A 20,540-nucleotide genomic window follows, 5' to 3' on the forward strand; every position below is an offset into this window, starting at 1 on the left:
AACACAACTCACTTGTGAGCTGCATCTAAAATTAACATTTATTCTGTCACTATTATTTTGTAATTACAGTTGCATTTATATAGATTTAAAAATTAAAACGTCTTAAAAATATGTTCATGATACATGAACATTAGATAAGTCTAGGTGACCTCTGACCTACTCCAGTTCAAAGATAATTAATTTTGCTAAAACTGCTGCAGATTTGGTCATGTTCGAAACGTGGCAAGATTAGTTTAAAAATGTGTACGTTTATTTTTCTTTGACATTACATATTCGATAAACATGGTACAACATTGTGAAAATAGGACATTTTCAATTGAAATGTAAATAATCAAATGAAAATTGAGATTATTTAAGTGCTAAATATTAATATCTGTCTCCTAACTTTTTGTCATTGTTGATAATTATGGTGAGAAATCAGTCTTTACATGGAGCAGTATCATGATTCATTATTAAAAATGTATAGCTAACTATAACTGTGCAAAATTTGTTATTTCAAGCTGTTAGCCCTTCGTATGACTCTGTACCCATGGAGTAGCTCTCAGTTTAAAAAAGGTTGGTGACCCCTGGTTTAATGTGTCAACATTTCTAAATAAAATCAGTGGCAAAAGAATCCTTTACACACATAATGCATTTTTAAAAAGAAACGGAAGTGTTATAGAGCTGTGCATGAGTCAATAAATGGTCAGACCTGCTGGTTATTGAGGACAAAAATACACTCAGCTTCTTATTGTTCTTTAATTTAAAAAAGAGGGGAAACAATGCACCAGGCGGATATTTGTAGCATCGGTGATGCCTTTAAGTTTCCTTTTTTCTTTGTTTTTTTTTTTTAATTTTTTTTTTTTACAGCAAAGAACAATTGAATAAAATGATTATTCAGGAATTTCAACAGCTCTCTGAAAAGTGATGATTGCACAGAAAAACGACAGTGTTTTTTTATTTTATTTTTTGTGGACTGTTAACTGGTATTTTTAGGAAGCACACTGAAAACATTCTAAAATAATAAAAAAAAAAGAAACATATCAAAACATTGAAGGATTGAAGTAGGAAAAAATGTTGATAAAAATATATTTCAGCCTATACTTTACCAACTGTTTCTCCACTCATTGTACTTTTTTATACTTCACAGATGAGCAAAAACAATCTAAAATAAAGTCAGAAAGTACTTTTTAAAATAAAAATGTTTACATTTCTTTGTCTAGAATTGAGAGCTCTTGGAGACATTTGTATCACCTGCCAGGTATGTTTTTTATCTCTGTTGTGACCCCCCATTCCATTATCAGACATGAACCCACTAAATGTTACATTTCTCTAGACATGAACTTGCTTTAGAAACAGCAGAAATGTTGATGTGGTTGTCTGCTTTGAGCTCTCATTGACTGACGTTGTGGTTAATCTTTTCGTACGTCAGGAATAAAAGATTAGCAAACTTCCAAGAACAACTCCACATTGCTTAGATAAGTGAAACATATTTCTTGTGAGTTTTGGCACTAAAGTGCTTTGCCACCCGACTTCCTCCACCTCTCATTCCCAACCTCTGACCCAGCCTGACACACCCTATTAAGCAGCCTTTTAACATAAAAGCAACCCATATCCTCGACTTCCATTATCAGATGTGTGATCTCCGTTCATAGACGAGAAACACATGTTGGCGTCACTCAGCATCTCTACAGGTTTGGTCCAGGCTGGTTGTTGGAGCTAAATGACTAGATTTGTTATTTTTTATATCTTTTCTGGACTTTTAATGACATCCACCTTCATATGGGCTTTTACAGTCCTTTTTAGTTAAGAAGCTGTTTTGATTAAAATCATTTTTTTTTGTTGGGAATACTTTGTGAGAAGCTATTTATATTATGTTAAAAGTGGATCAAATGTGACCAGTCTGAAGAAAACAGAAACAAGTACTCATTAAAGAGAACCTGATGGCAAAATTAAACAGAAAAAAGTGGGAGAAATGCAGTACAAAGGTACATATTATTGATTTTTTTATTTTTATTTTTTTAACAGGGATGCTGAGCTCTTTAAAATCTATTTTTGATAACATATAAATGTTAAGCGGCTGTTGGTTTTTTTATGTATAAACATGTTTGTGTACATTATTGTGGCTGACCCTGCAATAAAATATGTCCTTAACACAGGTTTGCAACTTACACACTGCAAAAAGTGAAATCTAAGTGAAATTAATTATCTTAAAACAAGAATATATTATATTTCATTTCATTTCAAATTTCCTTGTTCTGTTTTAAGCAATATTTACCTTATATTTGTACATTTTTTCTTGTTTTTTAAAGCAGACTTTTTGCAGTATGCAGACCTGATGTCCTTCTGGAGGCCCGTTCATCTCATTGTGACTCTAGGTGGGTCCAGAAGATATCTAGTAAACTTTAAAGACCATTTCCATGTAAGTTAAAGTTTTCCACTATCGACCCTCCAAACTGGAAGCGGTCTGATATCGAAGACAGAAGTAACATGTTCATATAACCCATTCCTTTTTGAGATAAACAACCTCAGCTTTTGTTTACTGCTGCACAGAACCATCTTCCAGGAAATGTCTGTCCGCCCTCCTCGCAGACGCACAGCATGCAGGTGTGTGCGTGTGTGTGGGAGGTGTGGTGTCGCACACTGACACCTTGATTCTGTTGACTGAAGCCTTGGTGTGAACTATTACAAGCACAAACACAAAAAGCTGTGCCAATGGGAGATTCCATGGCTGTGTGTGAAGTGGAGAGGATTCAGTGGCTGAACTCTGTAAATTTGCTTTATACAGAAAGGCAAGAAGCAGTAAATCCTACGTGTGTACCTGTTTGGCAAAAATAAAAAACACTGTGTGTGCTTTTCTGAATTAACGCGTAATCAAGATGCACATTTTATGTAGAAATTGTGTAAACTCTGGTTAGTTTTTGTTTTTTGCCTCTGGGGTTTTGTTGCTCTGTTTTGGAATAATTTCCTGCAGATATAAAAAGGAACTTACAGTCTTTCCAGCAGTCGGAGGTCTTGGAAGGCTCCTCTTTCAATTACACTGATTTGGTTGTCCTCCAGATGACTGAAAAACAAACACAAGAAGACAGAGAAGCGTCAGAAGCTGAGATGGAAGTGTCATGATTCTGTCCTGCGGCGGTCCTCGACTGCAAGGACCAGACTGCTATTTCAATTCTTCCTTCTTACTGAGCAAAAATGTCACCCCTCAAAAAAAGAAAAAACAAATTACATCTGGTGAAAATGAATTTTGGGGGTTGTGAGTAAACCCCCAAAAAGAACAACATAGTGGGGATAAAATCTGTAAGAGGCTTAAAAATGATCAAAAATAAAAAATCCACCAATGAAACCAAAATACATGTGTTGGGGATATCCAAACATGTGGAATTATTATGGGATGGCCATATGACCTACTCATTGGTGGTAATTTTGTTGCAAACTGTGAATTTTGGATAATATTCCAATTTTTGCACAATATTGGAAAAGAAAACATTTGCTTGAGCGATGTTCACAAAATGTTACATACACGCCACTAGATTAAGTCTAAAACCGCAACCGAAGTTTCGTTGACCTTTGACCCTGGAAATAACCCATCATCTTGAATAAAAGCTACAAGTTTTAATTCCGCAAAGAGATTTCAAACTAAATCTCCTAACTCCTCCAGTATAATTGCAATCTTACTTGAGGAAAAAAATGTTGGATGCAGAAATCGCAGATTTAAGACGACATTAGTGTGGTAAGCTCGCGTAGGTGGTATTCCTTTATTGCTTGCAATTTTTTTTACAGATAAAGGGAAAATTGAATGGATGAATTCTTGGCTTAAGCGGAACGAAATGACATTGCTTACGATATCAACATCTTAGGAATGTGGACATGGTGAAAAAAAAAACCCTACATTGTCAAGAAAATCCCAAAATGTACATTTGCAGATTCTTCTAAAAGCATAGACAGACCTGGTCATCACCTGAGGTCAGCCACAACATAAAATGTTTGCTATACAGACAAAACAGAAGACTTTTTTTTTTCTTCAATCTATTTGTCTAAAACTGCCTAGTCGTCACATATGGACGTTGGGTTGAGGCCCCTTCTGAGTCACTTTTTGACGTTTTGGGTGTCCCCAAGTCATTGCTTTTTAACATGCTGTCTGTTGGTAAAATCAAGGGTTCGCAACCCTCAGAAAGCGATCCTGAATATGCACTGGTCCTCGGGACACGTCCAGGACCAGTACCCTAACCTTAACACGGTACTGATTCTGGCTCACAGCCCGGAGTTTGGGGATATAATGGGAACAGCCAGAACGTCAAAAAAAAAATGGTCAAAAAGTGACATAGAAGGGTCCTTAACTAAACGTCAGCATGTGATGACCTAGGAATGAGAATATTTTGATTTGTCACTGAACCAGGCTGGCAGAGGGGAAAAGTGGAGGGTCCTGAAGCAGTCATTCACCCAATGATGGCAGGTAAAAAGGCCCCCGTACTGCCTATGGGCCATATAACGCTGATCGAGGCTTTTTCCAACTTTTCTCAGCAGGCTTCACCTCTCTCTCATCCTCCCAGCTGTTTCAGTGTTAAAGGAGGAGGCCTTTGTGTAGCTGACAGAACTGAAAAATCGACTGCGCTAAAAGAAAAAGAGGCACTTGCACCGGCTGTATAAACATGTCATCAGTGAAATGAACGAAATATTCTGGCACAAAGCAAAAGTTTGACACACAGCGTTTAACAAATGTTACAATCTAGTAAACCGAAGCAAATAGATAAGCAGCCACCGTCTCGCAGACTTCAGCGGTCATCTCCATTTGTCTTCAGTCTTTCATGTGGTCCTCCCAAAGTATCACATATTTCTCTCTTTTCACTTCCCCTTCAGGGCAAACTAAAGTTTTCCAGATGGGTCATAGAAGGCAGAGAGACTCAAATGTGTGCTTATATTTTCTGCCTGAGGAAGTTAGGAATGACATTTCTTACAGAGGGGGAACGAAGAGCCAAACATGTCCACTTTAAGGCGGAAAGAACAGGAAAGACAACGCAGATGGGAAGAAATAGAAATGTAAATACAGTCGCATGTTGAAAAGTGTTGAGTAAAAAAAAGATTTTTGTAAAAAAGCCTGAAAAATAATAAAAATACACAGAGGTTAATCCACCCTTAGAGCTTTTAGCCCTGTCTTTTTACACAAAATTTTCCAGAAATCAACAAAACGATCAAATCTAAAGCTGCATAAGTACAGATACAAGATATATATATGTGCAAAAGTATATGTTATTAAATGTTTCATTCCCTGTGTTAAATAGTATTTTCACCTGTACAGTTACAAAGATGAGGTCTCTAAAAGTGTGATTTCTCCAGGAATTATTCAAAAAAATCTATTACTATACAAAATAAAACATTCAACCATTAAATTCTCTTCACTTGGAGGTATAAAACAGCTTTCAGGTTACTCATCTATATATTCAAATGAAGAGTTGGAATCCAGAGTTCAGTCAACCGTTTGAAAGTTTAAGGTGTTGCTGATGATGTTTCCACTTTTTGCCTCACAATCACATATATGGGTGCGAGAAAATTTACAAGAAGCATTTGGAGCGGAAATCTTCAATCTTTAGTTGTTCTTTTGTGATGGTCAACATTTACTGTTCACTCACATAGAAGCTGGTAAACACTCCTGTACAACCATGTACATCCAACCATCAATCCATTCACGATCCATCCATCCATCCCTCCATTTTCTAAGCCCCCTTTAATCTCTCTTGGGATTAGGTGGTTGCTGTATTTGATCCCAACGCAGGGTTTATCATAGGCTTTGTCCATATTCCCCCCAAACCCCTAACTACTACAAAACTATATAGTGCGGGACTATATAGTGCCCTGGATTTTAAAGGAAATTCGGACACGATGCTCACTACTTTTCATTTGTTTTCTAAAAATCGGATGTGACGTCACTGATTTCACGAAGAGAAAAAACAAATAAAAACAAACATTTAATGACGTTTATTTATGACTCCACTGTGTTCTGATGGTGAAAATGTGTTTGGTTTATTCAAATATTACATATAAACACGTTTTTTTGTTCGAAATTGGTCGACCGCAATGCATTGTGGTCTATATCCGCTAATCTAGTAACCATCGATGTAAGCTAGTTTTTCGCAAAGACTTCTGGGAAATTTCCAGTGCACTCAATTTTGGAATTAGTAGATTCGGACAGCACTAAAAATGGCAGACGCACTATATAGTGATTAGGGAATTTGGACAGAACCATCGATGGTTCTCACATACTGTACATAATCTTGAGTTTAAAAGCACTTTAATCAAATTCAATCACCACAATTAAGCTTAAATATTTCATTTCATTTGAATTAACCAAATGTTATAATTTGCAAAGTTTTGTCAAAATTGTTTTAAAAATGTATGACAAAGATTAACATATGGATTTAAACTTGCAAAAAACAGGTCTAAACCTTTTTTTATGTTTTCAAAAGCTTGATGCCTTCCATTGCTGTCCTGTGAACTCCGCAGAGGACTTAAACAAGACATCACATAGAGTAACTATAGAAGTTTGTATGTCCAAATGAAGATCAAGCAAATGCTGATTTATTAAAAGTAAAGCACAGAAAGTCAAAGCCAAACATGTGGCGTGGGGAGTCGGAGTTGGCATATAGCGGCGATGAGGTATTGTTTTTCTATGGTGCTGTATCAGGCATTACTCATCCACAGACAAAAGAAGAAAAGAGAACAAATACGTCTGAATTCATGTGAGTGGTGTGTTTAATTGCCTCTTTTGGTCAACCATAATATAAAGTCTTAGCCACCACTATAAAAAAGGTAGAATGATGTAATGATACCTTGTTTTCCCTCTGGAGAAAAGCCCCTTAACACTTGGGAGGATATTAACTTTACTTGTTGTTTGCACAATAGGAGAGACGGCATCAACTTCCCAGCCAACTATGCAACACTGAGCTCAAGCTTTAGTCTAAAGTTGTTAGGAATTAGTCAATTGTGCCACAATCTGGAAGAAATCATGCAAAGTGTGACTGCCAAAGATATTACGCTAAGTGTTGTGCCTAAAGATCCAAGCTGTGCTTCACTAAACAAAATTCAGACACGAGTCAGAGGATTTGAACAAAAGGGGGAAAAATTGGATCTATTAGAGGGCGGTACTTTCATGAAGACAGATGTGGATTTTTAAAGGACTTGGTCAACACAATAGCTCAATAAAAAATAATCTTTGAACACAAAACTAAGTAATTAAAGACCATCTCAGGGAAAAACAATAGTGCTTTAAAGATGTTCTTGTGTTAATTTTCTAATCAAAGACAATTAATCTCAAAATTGCATTTCTTGGGAATCTATTTATTCAAATTATTGTGATCAGAAGCCAGTAGAAAAAAACTGACAAAGATTGTTGTTGTGACGTAGAAGATACAATCTACTGGCCACATGCTCCCCTCTCTACTCTACTTCTGACATTAGGCTCAAAACTGGATCGCTCCAATATTGCTTACCACTTTTGTTTCACCTGAAACGTCATGTCATGTAAGCTAGCAAAAACAAGTGTAAACAGATGGATGATGGGAAGTCAGGGAAGGCTTGCTCTCCGCTGACAGTCCCGCCCACAACTCAGAGGCAACTTTCTGAAGAATTCCTGCCAACTTTGGCTAAAAACTGCATAATCTTAATTAAAATACCACTAAGAACATTTTTGCCCAAAAGATGATCGGAGTAAGACTTTAAACTCTTACAGGATAAAAAACTCTACTTCTGATGTGCACTTATGTTATCCTAAAGCAGGGGTGTCAATTTCAATCGCACAGAGGGCCAAAATCCAAAATACACTTTAGGGCGCGGGCCGAACAGGATAAACATGTTTTAACACACTCAAACTAAATAGTTAAAACTTTTAAACTCTAAAAATGTAACTTCTTAAACATAAATATGAGTAAAAACAGACAGGATCATTATTCCAGAATACATCAACTTAAACCTTACATAACGCTCAATATTTTATTCTCCGTAATTTTGTCAAAATTATACAAGTTAAAAATAAAGTGTTAAAAAAAACAAAAACTCAAATTTCTTTACTTTTGTCATTTAATTAAAAAATAACATATAAAAATCCCAAATATTAGGAGACCGCCTATGCATTGATGCACTGTATGATGGGATTTGTAGTTGATTTTGTAGTGATGAACTTGCAGTGCACGGAATTGTGGGATATCGATCCCTTTGCCTGTCTGGGCGGATTGGGGTTTAAGTGAGGGTTTTGTCTATGTGTTTTGTTGTCTGGCTGTTTTACTCTGTTTTGCTCTTAATTGGTTTATCCTGGTCTGTTACCGTAGTGTCGGTTCAATATGATAGCAAGATAACATCGGGCTGAAATCATCTGGAAGGCCGGATATTATTATCCTGGGGCCGGATCCGGCCCCCAGGCCTTGACTTTGACACGTGTCCAAAAGATATGAAAATGGGTAAATGTACCCGTGTGTGTGTATTTGTACACGTATGTGTACTGTATGTTTAAGTGTGCTTTCTCAGACTTTCTCACTTTCCCAAGCCAACTCCGCCCCATGTCTTTAAAAGACTTAGAGTAGGGAAATGTCACAGCAGTTTATCAGCGACCACATGAAACAAGACGCTTAACCACCACACACACAAACAAGAATATGTGCACACACACGGCACATTAGTTTTGGTCTTTATGTCCATTATTGCAGACAGAAAAGCACTCAAAGTACACTTCTTTATTTTATCAAACAGGAAGCACCCATGCAGCATCAAACATTCATTGACGTTTGTTCCAAAACAGACTGAGGGTACGGTTTGGTTCCACGAATGAACTTGGACATAGAAAGGCACATTTGCAGAAACTCACTCCCAGCCCTCAGAGTAGCTTGAACTAGAGGTATATTTTTATCTGTCCTTCTGGTTAAAAATGAGTGAGGAGGGAGGCTGCATGCAGCCAACAGTGATTATAGTTATTTAAGCCCTCACACACAAACACGAACACACACGCCTCTCACGCACACACAAACACAAATATTTCAGCCACTTGAGGCAAAAGAGTGAAAGTCTGTTAAGTCAATTAGGATATCTGAGGAAAGATGAGCAGCTACTTTCACTGAGTGCTGCTATTTAAAGCATCAGGCTCATAAGTTGACTTTTGGGACTTGAGCTAAGAGGATAACCTTCATCATGTTCAGTTCGCAGTAACAAGCTGTGAACCTAAATCCATTGGCAATGGTGGAATCTAGAACTTATGAATCTAAACATAAGAGTCAAGACACATTTTAGACAAAAATAAACTTCATATCAGCTGAAAAAGTTTACAAATTCACTTTTAAATACCCTTGGCAAAATAGTTTGAGTATGATTAAAAGCATAGTAAATATACTGTATAGACCACGTTACTGAATCCTTCTTTAGACTAATTTAAAACATAATATAAGGATAGTATAGTAAGCTCCAAATCTATTGCTTTACTTATAATGAACTATACTTGTAGTATATTTAAATAGACTACATTTTGCTAAGGGTGGTTTTATTTTGTTCTCTTAATTTGTCATTCAACCTGCAACTTTTTGACAGTAAAACGTTTTTTGTTTGTTGTGATTTGGACAGCCCAGTCTCAGTAAAATGCGTACATATGCCACGATTTGGGAAATACCGTGTATAATATACGCCAAAACCGTTTTTTTGCGTGCATATAATACGCGCGGTCCTAAACGTGTTAAATGTGTTTTCCACGTTTGACACGTCCCCTGGTGGAGGCGTGAGTATCACAGACAGCCCCACAAACGAACAGTTTGCTTTTCTAACCCTAACCATAACCGTAATCCTAACCTTAACCAGGAACAACGTCGTTTAGAAAAGAGCCGGAGGATTTCTGACCATGTGATCAAAACGAAACCTAAAAAGCCGTGTATATTGTACGGAGGCGCAACCTATTCTCTACCATTGCGTATCATATGCACGCAAAAACCGTGTTTGGCGTATATTATACACGGTATTTCAGAGTGCAAAGTCGTGGAATATGTACGCATTGTACTGCGACCGTGTTGGATTTGGAAAGTAACTTGGTGTATTTTTGAAGATTTATTTTTATTATTTATACAGTGAGAAAGTCCATTTATCTTTACACCGAAACATAAGAAAATGTAGCAGTAAGGATGATTAACTATCAACAATCACAGCTGTGATGTTGAGTTGCATCCAAAGAACACCATGCCTACTGTAAAGCATGGGGGTGGAACCATCAGCAAAGGAACCAGGACGACTGATCCATGTAAAGAAATGAATGAATGGGGCCGAGTATGGTCAGATCTTGAGTGAAAAACCTCCTTCCATTAGCAAGGGTATTGAAGATGAAACATGACTGGGTCTTCAGTAGGACAACGACCCCTGATAACAAAGGAGTGGCTTTGGAAGAAGCATTTTAAGGTCCTGGAGTGGCCTAGCCAGTGTCCAGATCTCACATGCTTGGTGTGAACATTTAACACGTGTGACATGTGGAGTTTCTCCTGTGTAATAAATAGAAGTCTCACTGCTGGTTATTGCCATGTTAATTCACAAATAGTCTATTACTTAACCTTGTAAATATCAAGTAATTTGCAAAATGTTACTCCTTGGAAAGGACACTGGCATTCTCTCCTGCCCTTAAAAGCCTCGACTGGGATGTGAAACTTTATTTTATAGAAAATTGTTTTAGCCTATAGGCACACGAAAGCCCATTAAGTAAATATAGCATTTGCCTAATTGCTCCAGCATGGTTGTTTTTTGTTAATGGGGGTGCTTGTAAAGACACAAATATAGGCTGGAATGAGGTAATAAAGAGCAGAAAAATGCACACTGAAGACCTGCTGTTACTGTATCTGCTGCACTGAGCTTTTTCTTAAGTTTAGCAGCAGACATGAGAGATCCGGCAAACGACAGACTTTGGTTTTAAAAGCAGAGCAAGCACAGTTTGTTCTTATTAGTAATGCAAGGTTTAAGTCTTTGTAACAATGTGGAAAAGATAAGTAACCTTTGTTGTGGCTTCACAACTGAAATTTTTCACCTTAAAACAATGGTTTTACTGTTAAAATTGTTTGGTTTTAGGTAACATTTTGGTGAAAAACAGTCCTAAGAACAAAAGCACATGCCTTTAGTTCAGGTTTTTTTTTAACTCTTGAGAACACTTGATGGTTGACTTTTCAATACTGTGGATATTACAATATTCTCAAAATAAGCATCATTATAATGATACTAGGGCTGGACAATATTCCTTTTTCCTGATATATTGATTTTGTTTATGCATAATCCTTAATCCACCGATTTTCTGTGCCCACCGAATCCCTTTTGGGGTCACAATGTTGCTGGAGCCTATCCCAGCTGCTGTTGTGCCAAAGCCAATAGAGACTGTGGACTTGTTGCCAGTCTGCCACAGAGCTACACAACCACATAAACCACACTTAGGGACAATTTAGAGAGTCATCAATTAACCTATGAAGGACGTTTTTAGACTGCGGGAGGAAGCCGGAGTGCCTGGAGAAACTCCATTCAGTGAGGTCCCAGCTGGGATTTGAACCAGGTCCTTCTTCCTGTGACACAACCACTACACCACCATGCAATCATCCTGGTACTCAAGAGCAAGGGTGTGAAATTCAATTCCAGAGGGGGCCGAAATCCAAAAATTATTCCAGAATAATTCAACATAAACCTAAAATAACGTTCAATACTTTATCTCCATAAAAAAATATATTTAGTCAAAATTATACAAGTTACAAATTAGGGCAAGATAACATCAGGCCATTAATAACAATACAATAAAATGATCTGGAGGGCCGGATAGAATTACCCAAAGGGCCGGATCCGGCCCCTGGGCCTTGACTTTGACACGTGCTCTAGAGTTCTGTGTTAGGAGACCTCTAAAATAACGTGAAAGAAGAATATATTAAAATCTTTCTACAGTTCTCCGTAGAGTTCTCTATAATAAGAGAACATAGAGAGAACTCAATAATGCAGAGTTCTCTCTCTACATTAGTGTTAACAATAATTAAGCCTTATTTTTTTTAGCTTAAACAAGAATTACACATAAAAAGGAGATTTTAAAAAAGTAAACAAGATTAACAGAGGTAAAGACCACAAAAAGAGAATCCTGATTCAAACGGAATAAAGAATCACTCAGAAATCCAATTTTAATCATATTCTTTTCTTCTTTTTTTTGTTAAAAACAGCATTTTCATTGGAGTGACCGCGGGCTCACACGACTAGCATTACAGCTCAGGTGTGATGTTGGAGAGGTCTAGCTAGCTACAGCAGATGGATCATATTGGCTCCTGGATGGCTGCAGCCACAGGCTCTGCTGCCGACCTCGCGAAACTCCAAACTTACATAGCTTCACGCGATAACTCGTCATTTATACAGGAAGTACAGTAAACCCCCCTTTATTTGCCCTGGTTTAGCGGTGGAGTCCAGCTTACACGGCCATATCACGGCTAGCCGCTGTTACACGCGGAAATAATTTTTGAACTGCACAAAAATTGAGACCGCGGGTGACTACGTGTGGTATCAGTGGTACCGCTGTGCGAAATGGCGGTGCAACAGCAGTTTCAGTGCGAGATCGGACTGTGGAGCGAACGCCGGCACACGCGCTTGGACACCGAAATTCCGCGCTTGTGCACGGCTGCAGCACAGCCGTTCCCCCGGCCAGTCTGCGCTTGAATCGCTACAGCGTCTGTTTAGTGTCGGATAGAGAGGGAACGCGCTCTATTTACCTGTGATATGGCCGTCAAATCCTGTGGGACCGGGCCTTAACATAAAGAGTGCGGCACTCGCATCGGACTAATGCTAGCCGTGTGAGCCCAGAGTGAGACTTTACTTTAAACTTTTAAAATTTTACACATCCCCTTGATTGAACAACATGCATGCACAGGAGTTTTATGGGTGGGGCCATAGAGTGAACAAAACACAAAGATCACAAGTCGATAGTTTAGAACATTACCATGTTTATGTGCATGATTTGTCTCAGATCAAATATTTTTGATTATTATGGTTTATTCATAAATTGAAATCAGTATGCAAACCAGCTGTATTAATAACGTTTTAATATTGCTGACAAGTACAAGAATCAATGACATTGATACAAGTAAACAAAAAAGTATTTGAAAAAGAAGTAAACTTACAGAATCCTGAGGTTTTTGAACCCAGCAAAGTCCACTTTGGTGATTCTAGTGATGTTGTTCCTGTTCAGGTCCCTGCAGACAGAAACACAGACTTTAGTTGGTCTAAATATAAAAATAAAATCATGGGTAAAGTGTCAAATATCTAAATGAACTACAATTGCTTTTCAAGTGCAGTGTATACAGACATATGTGTATGCACAGTCGACGTAAACATTTGTTTGTCTGCTTCTCTCACTCAAGATTCTACATCTGTCACTACAAGAGAGTGTGAGAAAATCCCCCAACCCCACCCACCGTGAGCCCACACACGCATTTCACATCTACGCACAAACACACAAAAATGAAAAGATGCAAACGTTTCTCCCTCACAGACACCAGACCATTTTGAATTCTCCTGCAGACCTGATTTATGAGATGTAAAGTATGTAGATACAGGAGAGTTGGGATGAAATTCTGTTCATTCAGTCAATAACTTTAAATCTTCTCATGTTCAGTCTGTTTTAATTGAGTGTGCACAGTGCCTACATTCTGCATTTGAGATGACAGTATTTGTGTGTGTGTGTACATGGGTAGAGCTGTGTTTCTTTTAAACTTGTGCGCTGTTTATTGAAACGCTGTCGCACAGGAGGAATCAAGGCCTTGAGAAAAAAAAAATACACACACACACAAAGTAGGGGTACAAACAACACATACCATTCTCCCCTTTAATTCAAACACACTTCCAGACACACACAGACATAAACAGTCTTGGTTCGTCAAAGCAGGCAGCTTGTGTATTTTTCATAACACACCTAAACATTTAGAAATCAGATTTAAGACCATATTAGGTTTCAAAAGGCTTCCACATACTGCCACGGGAAGGACAACTAATAAGAGCCATACCATTCCCTTGGACGGGTGGGGTGGGGTGGGGGGTGTTGCACTGGAATTAGACCAGACCAGGACCTACCAGGGTGTCACTGAAACGGCCTCAGGGTAATAAAGTGTATCAATATCTAATATGATGCAAAGTACAAAGAGAGGGTGTGTAATAATTCAAAAAAAGCTGCAGATGAATAAGAGGAAAGCTGGCCTTAATCAGAAGTGATGACAAGTGAGTTCTCACTCTGACGTCTGATTTATGAATTTATATGTACAAAAAAATCAAAAAGGAAAAGCTCAACACACTGACATTTATCACAACAAATTTAATAAAAATGTAAAGACGACATTAAGAAAATGCTAAGAAATTAAACAGAAGAAAATATTTTCAACACTTTTGTGTTTGAAAAAAGAAAGAATAAAAACTGGAGATGACTATGTAAAAAAGAATCAACCTGGTATTAAACGGTAGTGTGGTGAAACAATTTAACTTGGATAGGGGACAGTCATCCATTCATAATGTTCAGCTGTTAATTGATTGACCATTAATTCTTGTTTTTACAAATATTTATTGAACACTTGATTATCTTGCAAGAAATAAAAGGAATCTGGAAAACTCCACCTGCACTGTTCGGTAGCAGGGCCTTATCTCTGAGTCACACTGGTTGAAGTTTTGGATAAAGATGTCCTAGATCCATTTTAGGCCAGTGAATCGGATCGAATTGTTCAAAACAAACCAATACTGTCTATAAATCGGATCACAATTATATATGAACTAAATTATTGTTAAAATGAACCACTAAACTCCCAATGCTGCATTCACACAGAGCGCAAATCGCTCTCAAATTTACATTTGTTGTCTCTCCTCCAAAGGGGAACAAATTCCCCTCTCTCATCCAGAAATATGTCCATAAGGTGAACGTCTAGGCACGTGTGGGAGGAGCTTACACCAAATGTTTTTAGCCTGATTGCTACATGGTGCAGTGTCTGTGTGTCCCACTATACCATGAGGTTAGAGATCAATAGGTCGACAGGCGCGCCACTTTTTTCAATTCTTCTAGGTTGGCATGTACATCAATTTGGATACTCTTCTTTAGACTGGTACGCCATCTACCTCTGTTGCTGCATATAGCAGTCCAAGTAGCAGGATTTATCTGGAGGTCTTTCATATCTCTTTTCAAAACATCTTTATACCTCAAGCGGTATATACCTTTAGCATCTTTCACCACACAGCAAAATGCAGCGTGGAAGGCGAGTTTTAGGCATCCTGTGGATGTGGTCCACCCATCTTAGTTGAGTGAGTTTCAACAGGGATGACAAAGGTGGAGGAGTTCTTCATTTGTCAAGTTGTCTTTCCAATAAATCCCAAGTATTGCTCCAAGTGATTTTGTATGAAAAGCACTGAGATGATTTTCCTGCCAACTATTAGTTGTCCAACAAGAAGGACAATACAAAAGAATGCTCAGAACAAAAGCTTCATATACTCTCACTTTTGTCTTGATGGTTTGTTTCTCCACACACAATTTTCCAGACTACACCCAGACTCTCTGTCTGTGCGTCTCTCATTTACAATTCATGCAAGACAGGGGTGATGTTTAACGATCAGGTTTATTCATTTTAAAGAGCCTTCAAAAGCATCTGTAATTTCATCTTCATGTCTGGGTTCATGAGATCATTCAGAGACTCTCCCAGTACTGGAAGCCTCACTCCTGCTGCCGGAACTACGTCTGAATGATGGACGCCTTCTCTACGGTACTTCCGTCTCTCTGGGAGCCAGTTTTAGGCACTTGTTGTCCCGCATTAGTCCAGCGGGGAAAAAATAAGAAAAAAAATTGAGAATCGTTTTTATTATTGTCCTGATGAAAATAGGAAAACTATCATCAATTTCAGACGGCGAGCAATCAGATCCACCATGTTGGATTTGGTCTCCGCCCGTTGATCAAGTCACCACACACATCACAGCCCAAAGTCGAATCTACGACTAGTTAATGTGACGTGTCATCCATGGCAAAGTTCAGATTTCTGAACTCTGGACGCACTGTGCCACCCAAACCCATCCATCTATCTTCCTCCACTCACCCAGCACTGCTAAGGCAGCAGTCTAAGCAAAGACTCCCAGACTTCCCTCTAACTGGCCACTTACTCCAGCTCCTCTGGGGGGACCCCGAGGCGTTCGCAGGCCAGCCGAGAGACGTAGTCTCTCCAGCGTGCCCTGGGTCTTTCCCGGGCCTCCACCCAATGGGACATGCCCAGAACACCTGTCCAGGAAGGTGTCCAGGAGGCATCTGGATCAGGTTCAGCCCAAAAGAGCAATGTGGGATCACTCTACAGTGGGCCCACCACCTTCAGGAGAACTCAGAAGAAGCTGGTGGAATGTGGTTTGGGTGGCAGTCGAAGGCGAGTGCCTCAACAGCCCATACCCCGGTCATAGAATTTTGCTTTTTGGGGCTGCCCAAATCAAGACACTCAAATCCCACGCTGCTGCCAGGACCTCAGATACTTTAACTAAACATTGAAACGGGACGCCCCTGATGAGCGAATCACATTCAGCTTAACATTTTAGCTCATCACCAGTGACCCTCCAGCCAAAGGTTCTATTTCACTAACCACTAATTCTTCATTTAAAAAAAAAACAAAAAGTAAAGTCTGGAAATAAAGGGAACATCTTCTTGTAAGAAATTCTTGTAACTTGAGGAAATGAATGGAATCCCAACAACATGTAGCCACTTCTGTTGATGTATGAATCCACATTTCCGTTCCAAGAGAGGACTCCAATACTACATCCAAACAAAAAGCATTCTCCCGTCACACTTGTCCCAGTCCATCGACCCCTCCCTGGATTTCCCCCTCAACTATCTGCCTTTTCTTATCTATTTACATATGGCCACAATCTTTTACATGTTGTCCTTGCCCTCCCTTTTATCCTCATCTATCTTAAATCTGTGCTCCAGCCATTACTTTTTAAAGACAATCCTTCACTGCAAGCTTCCCCCCATGTTCCCAGGCTCCTTTTTTCAATCTTTCGTATCTCCCTCTGATCTGACTCTTTTTACACTATTTCCCCCTCACAAGCGCTCATGGCTTATCATTCACCGTTTCGCACTTGAATAAACACTTTTTCTGCGCCTTCATCTGTTTTTCTTCCAACCAGTAATCTCTCCTCTTTTATCTCAATCTCTCTGTTTTACAGTTAGTCACATTTTTCCTTTCCTCTTTCATTTTCCCCTCCCACCTCTAATCTCTCCATTCTTATCTTCATCTTTTTTCTTGCTCGCAGTGGAAACTCTTGCCCTCACCAGGGAAAGCTCCTCTGCTCTCAGACAAACACAGAACAGCATGAAAAGTAAAGTGAGATGGACAGCACACCCTTTCTCCTCTGACCCATTACTTTTGTTTATTACAGGTATTAACAGAAACTGGCACTGACAGTTGGGATTTATCCAAAATGACTGATTTCATTACATTATGTAAATGTCTGTGAAGATTCTAAGTTACCTAGATTTTGTTATTGCAGGATCCTGGACTTCAGGGAAACAAGTTTCAAAATCAAAAATTCCATTTTAATTTTATATAGTAATTATTGTGATCAGCGCTATATATTTTAAGGTTTTTATTACAGATGAATACTCTACTAGAAGTCTGCATATCATATCCCTGCTACTGAAATACAGACAGCTGCCAAGGGACCGTCTGCAAAGTGCAAGCACTGGGACATAAATACTTAATTATCATATTTGTGCAACAACAACTTTGAAAAAAATAATCCTTATTTTTTTAGGAATTTTTAATGGAGATATGTCACATTTGATAAAAAAAAAAAAAAAAAAATTGAATAGTTCTGAAGGACCTAAAGCTACGGTCACCAAACACAACAGTTCTGTGGGATCATCGGTGTCCCACATAGTGGCTAATCTGTCTCTAGAAGAGGTAAAAGAGGTAGCTGCACTTAGGTGACCCGGACCTACACATAGATACTTAAATGAAAGGCTAAAATCATGAACCAGAAAGTAGAAGATTCCATCCTCAAAGCAATACAGTGAACACATACATTTGGTTTATGCAGGAACATGCAAAGGGACATTGTTTATCCTTTTTGGACCACTCAAGGTAGTGAGATAGATAGATAGATAGATACTTTATTAATCTCTGCAGAGAGAAATTCCCTGTCTGGTAGCTCAACCATGCACACCAGCAGTCACACTAAAAAGACATAAGATCAACAACTCAGTAAAATAAAGCATAGATAAACAGAACATGAACATAATAAAAACACGAGTGTGATAAAAAGAATACTAAAAGTTACCTTAAAATAGGAATGATAAAATAAACAAATAGAAAGTACAGACTAAATAAAATGCGCAGAATAAATAAATAAAATGTGCAGATAAAATGCCAATACAATAAAATGTGCCAACAATCCATTAAAAAAAAAACTACAACTTCTCAAAGCATTTTAAAAGAAACTTTACCAATAAATTAGAATGGACCTTCAAAGAAAAACACACAACATTACATAGAAACTGCAGTTATTCCAGCAAAACTTTGGGAAAATCCAAGTTATGCCACCTCACACACCCCAGCAAATAATAGACATTAGCTCACCAGTTTGATTAGCACTCAGTTGTTGACAGTTGCATTTGTTAATGAAGCTACAATGATGAGCAGCAAAAATATTCAAGGTCAACCTTTGCAAAGAATCCAGTTGTCCAATTGCCATGAACAATACAATCTTACAATACTGTTAATAGTAAGAAATAATACAAAGACTTATTTCAATTCTTTAACTGAATTATATTTATCTTTTCCTCACTAAAGTGCAAAAGAAAAGCTCAGGACTTGAATATGAGGCGCAGCTGAAGCATAGCCTTTCGAGCACCTGGACCAGTAAAACTTGGGTGTCCACCCCCACCTGCAGTAAAGCCGAACTCAGTCTCAGAGTTAACTGACCACCTGGTGATCAAACAACAAACACAAGGCTTTTTATACAAAAGCTTTAAATGTTGTTTGTTTCCATTACAGGCAGAGGTAAGCTATACACCAGTGTCTATTGGAAACGAGGGATAAGACAAGAATGCAAACAGCAGGTGTTCAGAGAATTAACACACTATGCTACACAGGGACACACAAAAACTAGCACATGTACACAATCCAGGACCCGAACCAGAGAAGACGGTAAATCTGAAAGTCTGTCTGTCTGGTCTCTTGCATCCATGGAGTGAAACTTTTGACAAGCTGTAACAAAAACTAGACAGCTGCACAATTGCAGTCTGACCCACCAACGAATAAATAAAGAAAAAATATTGGTAACAGACAAAACGACTGCGATCACTTTTTTGAGTTTAAACCACCTTGTTTTAATTGTCTAGTTTGTAAAACATAAAAAAAAAAAAAAATCGTGACCATTTCAAAACCAGCCTGCTACATCAGTGGTCCCCAACCATCAGTTGGAAGTTTTATTTTGGAAAACTACTGAATTTTCCCCACCGCAAGCGGTTTTGCCAACTGCTAACTTGAAACCCCCAAGCTAGCAAAGTTAACAAAAAACAAACGGAGAAAAGAGTCAGTGAGGAAACAGAAGAAGAGCCTTTGACTTTAAAGAAAAAAAGAAATGTGCATTTAGGAGACAAAAAACAGGAGTTTTTACTTCAAATGTGGATTTATTGCAACAGTTGTTCCCACAAACCATAATAACAATAAATAATATTCAGTAACTGGATGTCTAATGTTAGGAGGATGTTACTAATAAAGTTGTTCAAACAGTGAATTCACATTCATGGACATTCATTTTAATGGTTCCCACATGAAATCTAGTGTACGAATAAAGTTTAAAGCAGCTGCAGTTATTTTACAGAGGATAAAGATAAACTTTACCCTCAAACGTTCAGAGAAACTGCAGACCAAAATAATTGAAAAAAAAATCAGACGCCCACTTCAGCCTTATATAGGCCAGTCTGTGAAAATATTGTCTGATATTAAACTCCTCTATGGCCTAAAAAAGGTTGCAGACCACTAAACGACATGGTCATAAGTTGTTGTCCAGTCACTTCTGTCCTCATCTTGACCTCCATCTTTTTGGACTGTAGTCTACCGGGTACAGAAGAATCAGGAAAACTTCCAGGTGCCCTGCTGTCACTTTCTGTGCCAGTTTTCTCTCACCTCACTGCACTGCACTCTTATCTTCCTCTTATCTTCCTTTTTCCACTCTGTCTTTGTAAATTCCTTTGTTTCTAACCATGTTCTGCTTAGTTTATAGTTGCATTCACTTCCTTTCCTAATCTTTTCTGCAAAAGCTGTTGTAATGCTTCGCTCTCACATTCCCCCCTCATGCTCTCCATTCATGTCTCTGTTAGATAGGTATGCTCAATTTCGTTCACTAAGTCTCAAAGTTACGCAAGGAATCCTAATTGCCGTCTTCCTTTTTCTCAAAGCTCCACACGACAGCGTGGATGTCACTTTGCACAAGCCTGCTGGTGGGTTTTTATTAGGAATTGTGTTGAAATATTTCTCAAATGTACCAGTTTTTTTTTTTTTGTAGTTAGGTATCATCTATTCTGATGG

The 20,540-nt window shown here is 38.4% G+C and overlaps 1 protein-coding gene across 1 annotated transcript in view; it reads right to left on the reverse strand.

The window, feature by feature from the left end:
• The window catches only part of slit3 (slit homolog 3 (Drosophila)), a 301,951-nt gene that overhangs the window by 263,843 nt on the left and 17,568 nt on the right, over positions 1 to 20,540 (reverse strand). The window contains exons 2-3 of the mRNA XM_024283656.2: positions 13,122 to 13,193; positions 2,972 to 3,043 (exon numbers count right to left, since the gene is read on the reverse strand). Coding sequence (XP_024139424.1) covers positions 2,972 to 3,043; positions 13,122 to 13,193 — 144 coding nt within the window. The remainder of the gene's footprint in view (positions 1 to 2,971; positions 3,044 to 13,121; positions 13,194 to 20,540) is intronic.

This window comes from Oryzias melastigma, linkage group LG10, assembly GCF_002922805.2.
Source record: "Oryzias melastigma strain HK-1 linkage group LG10, ASM292280v2, whole genome shotgun sequence".
Taxonomy (NCBI): domain Eukaryota; kingdom Metazoa; phylum Chordata; class Actinopteri; order Beloniformes; family Adrianichthyidae; genus Oryzias; species Oryzias melastigma.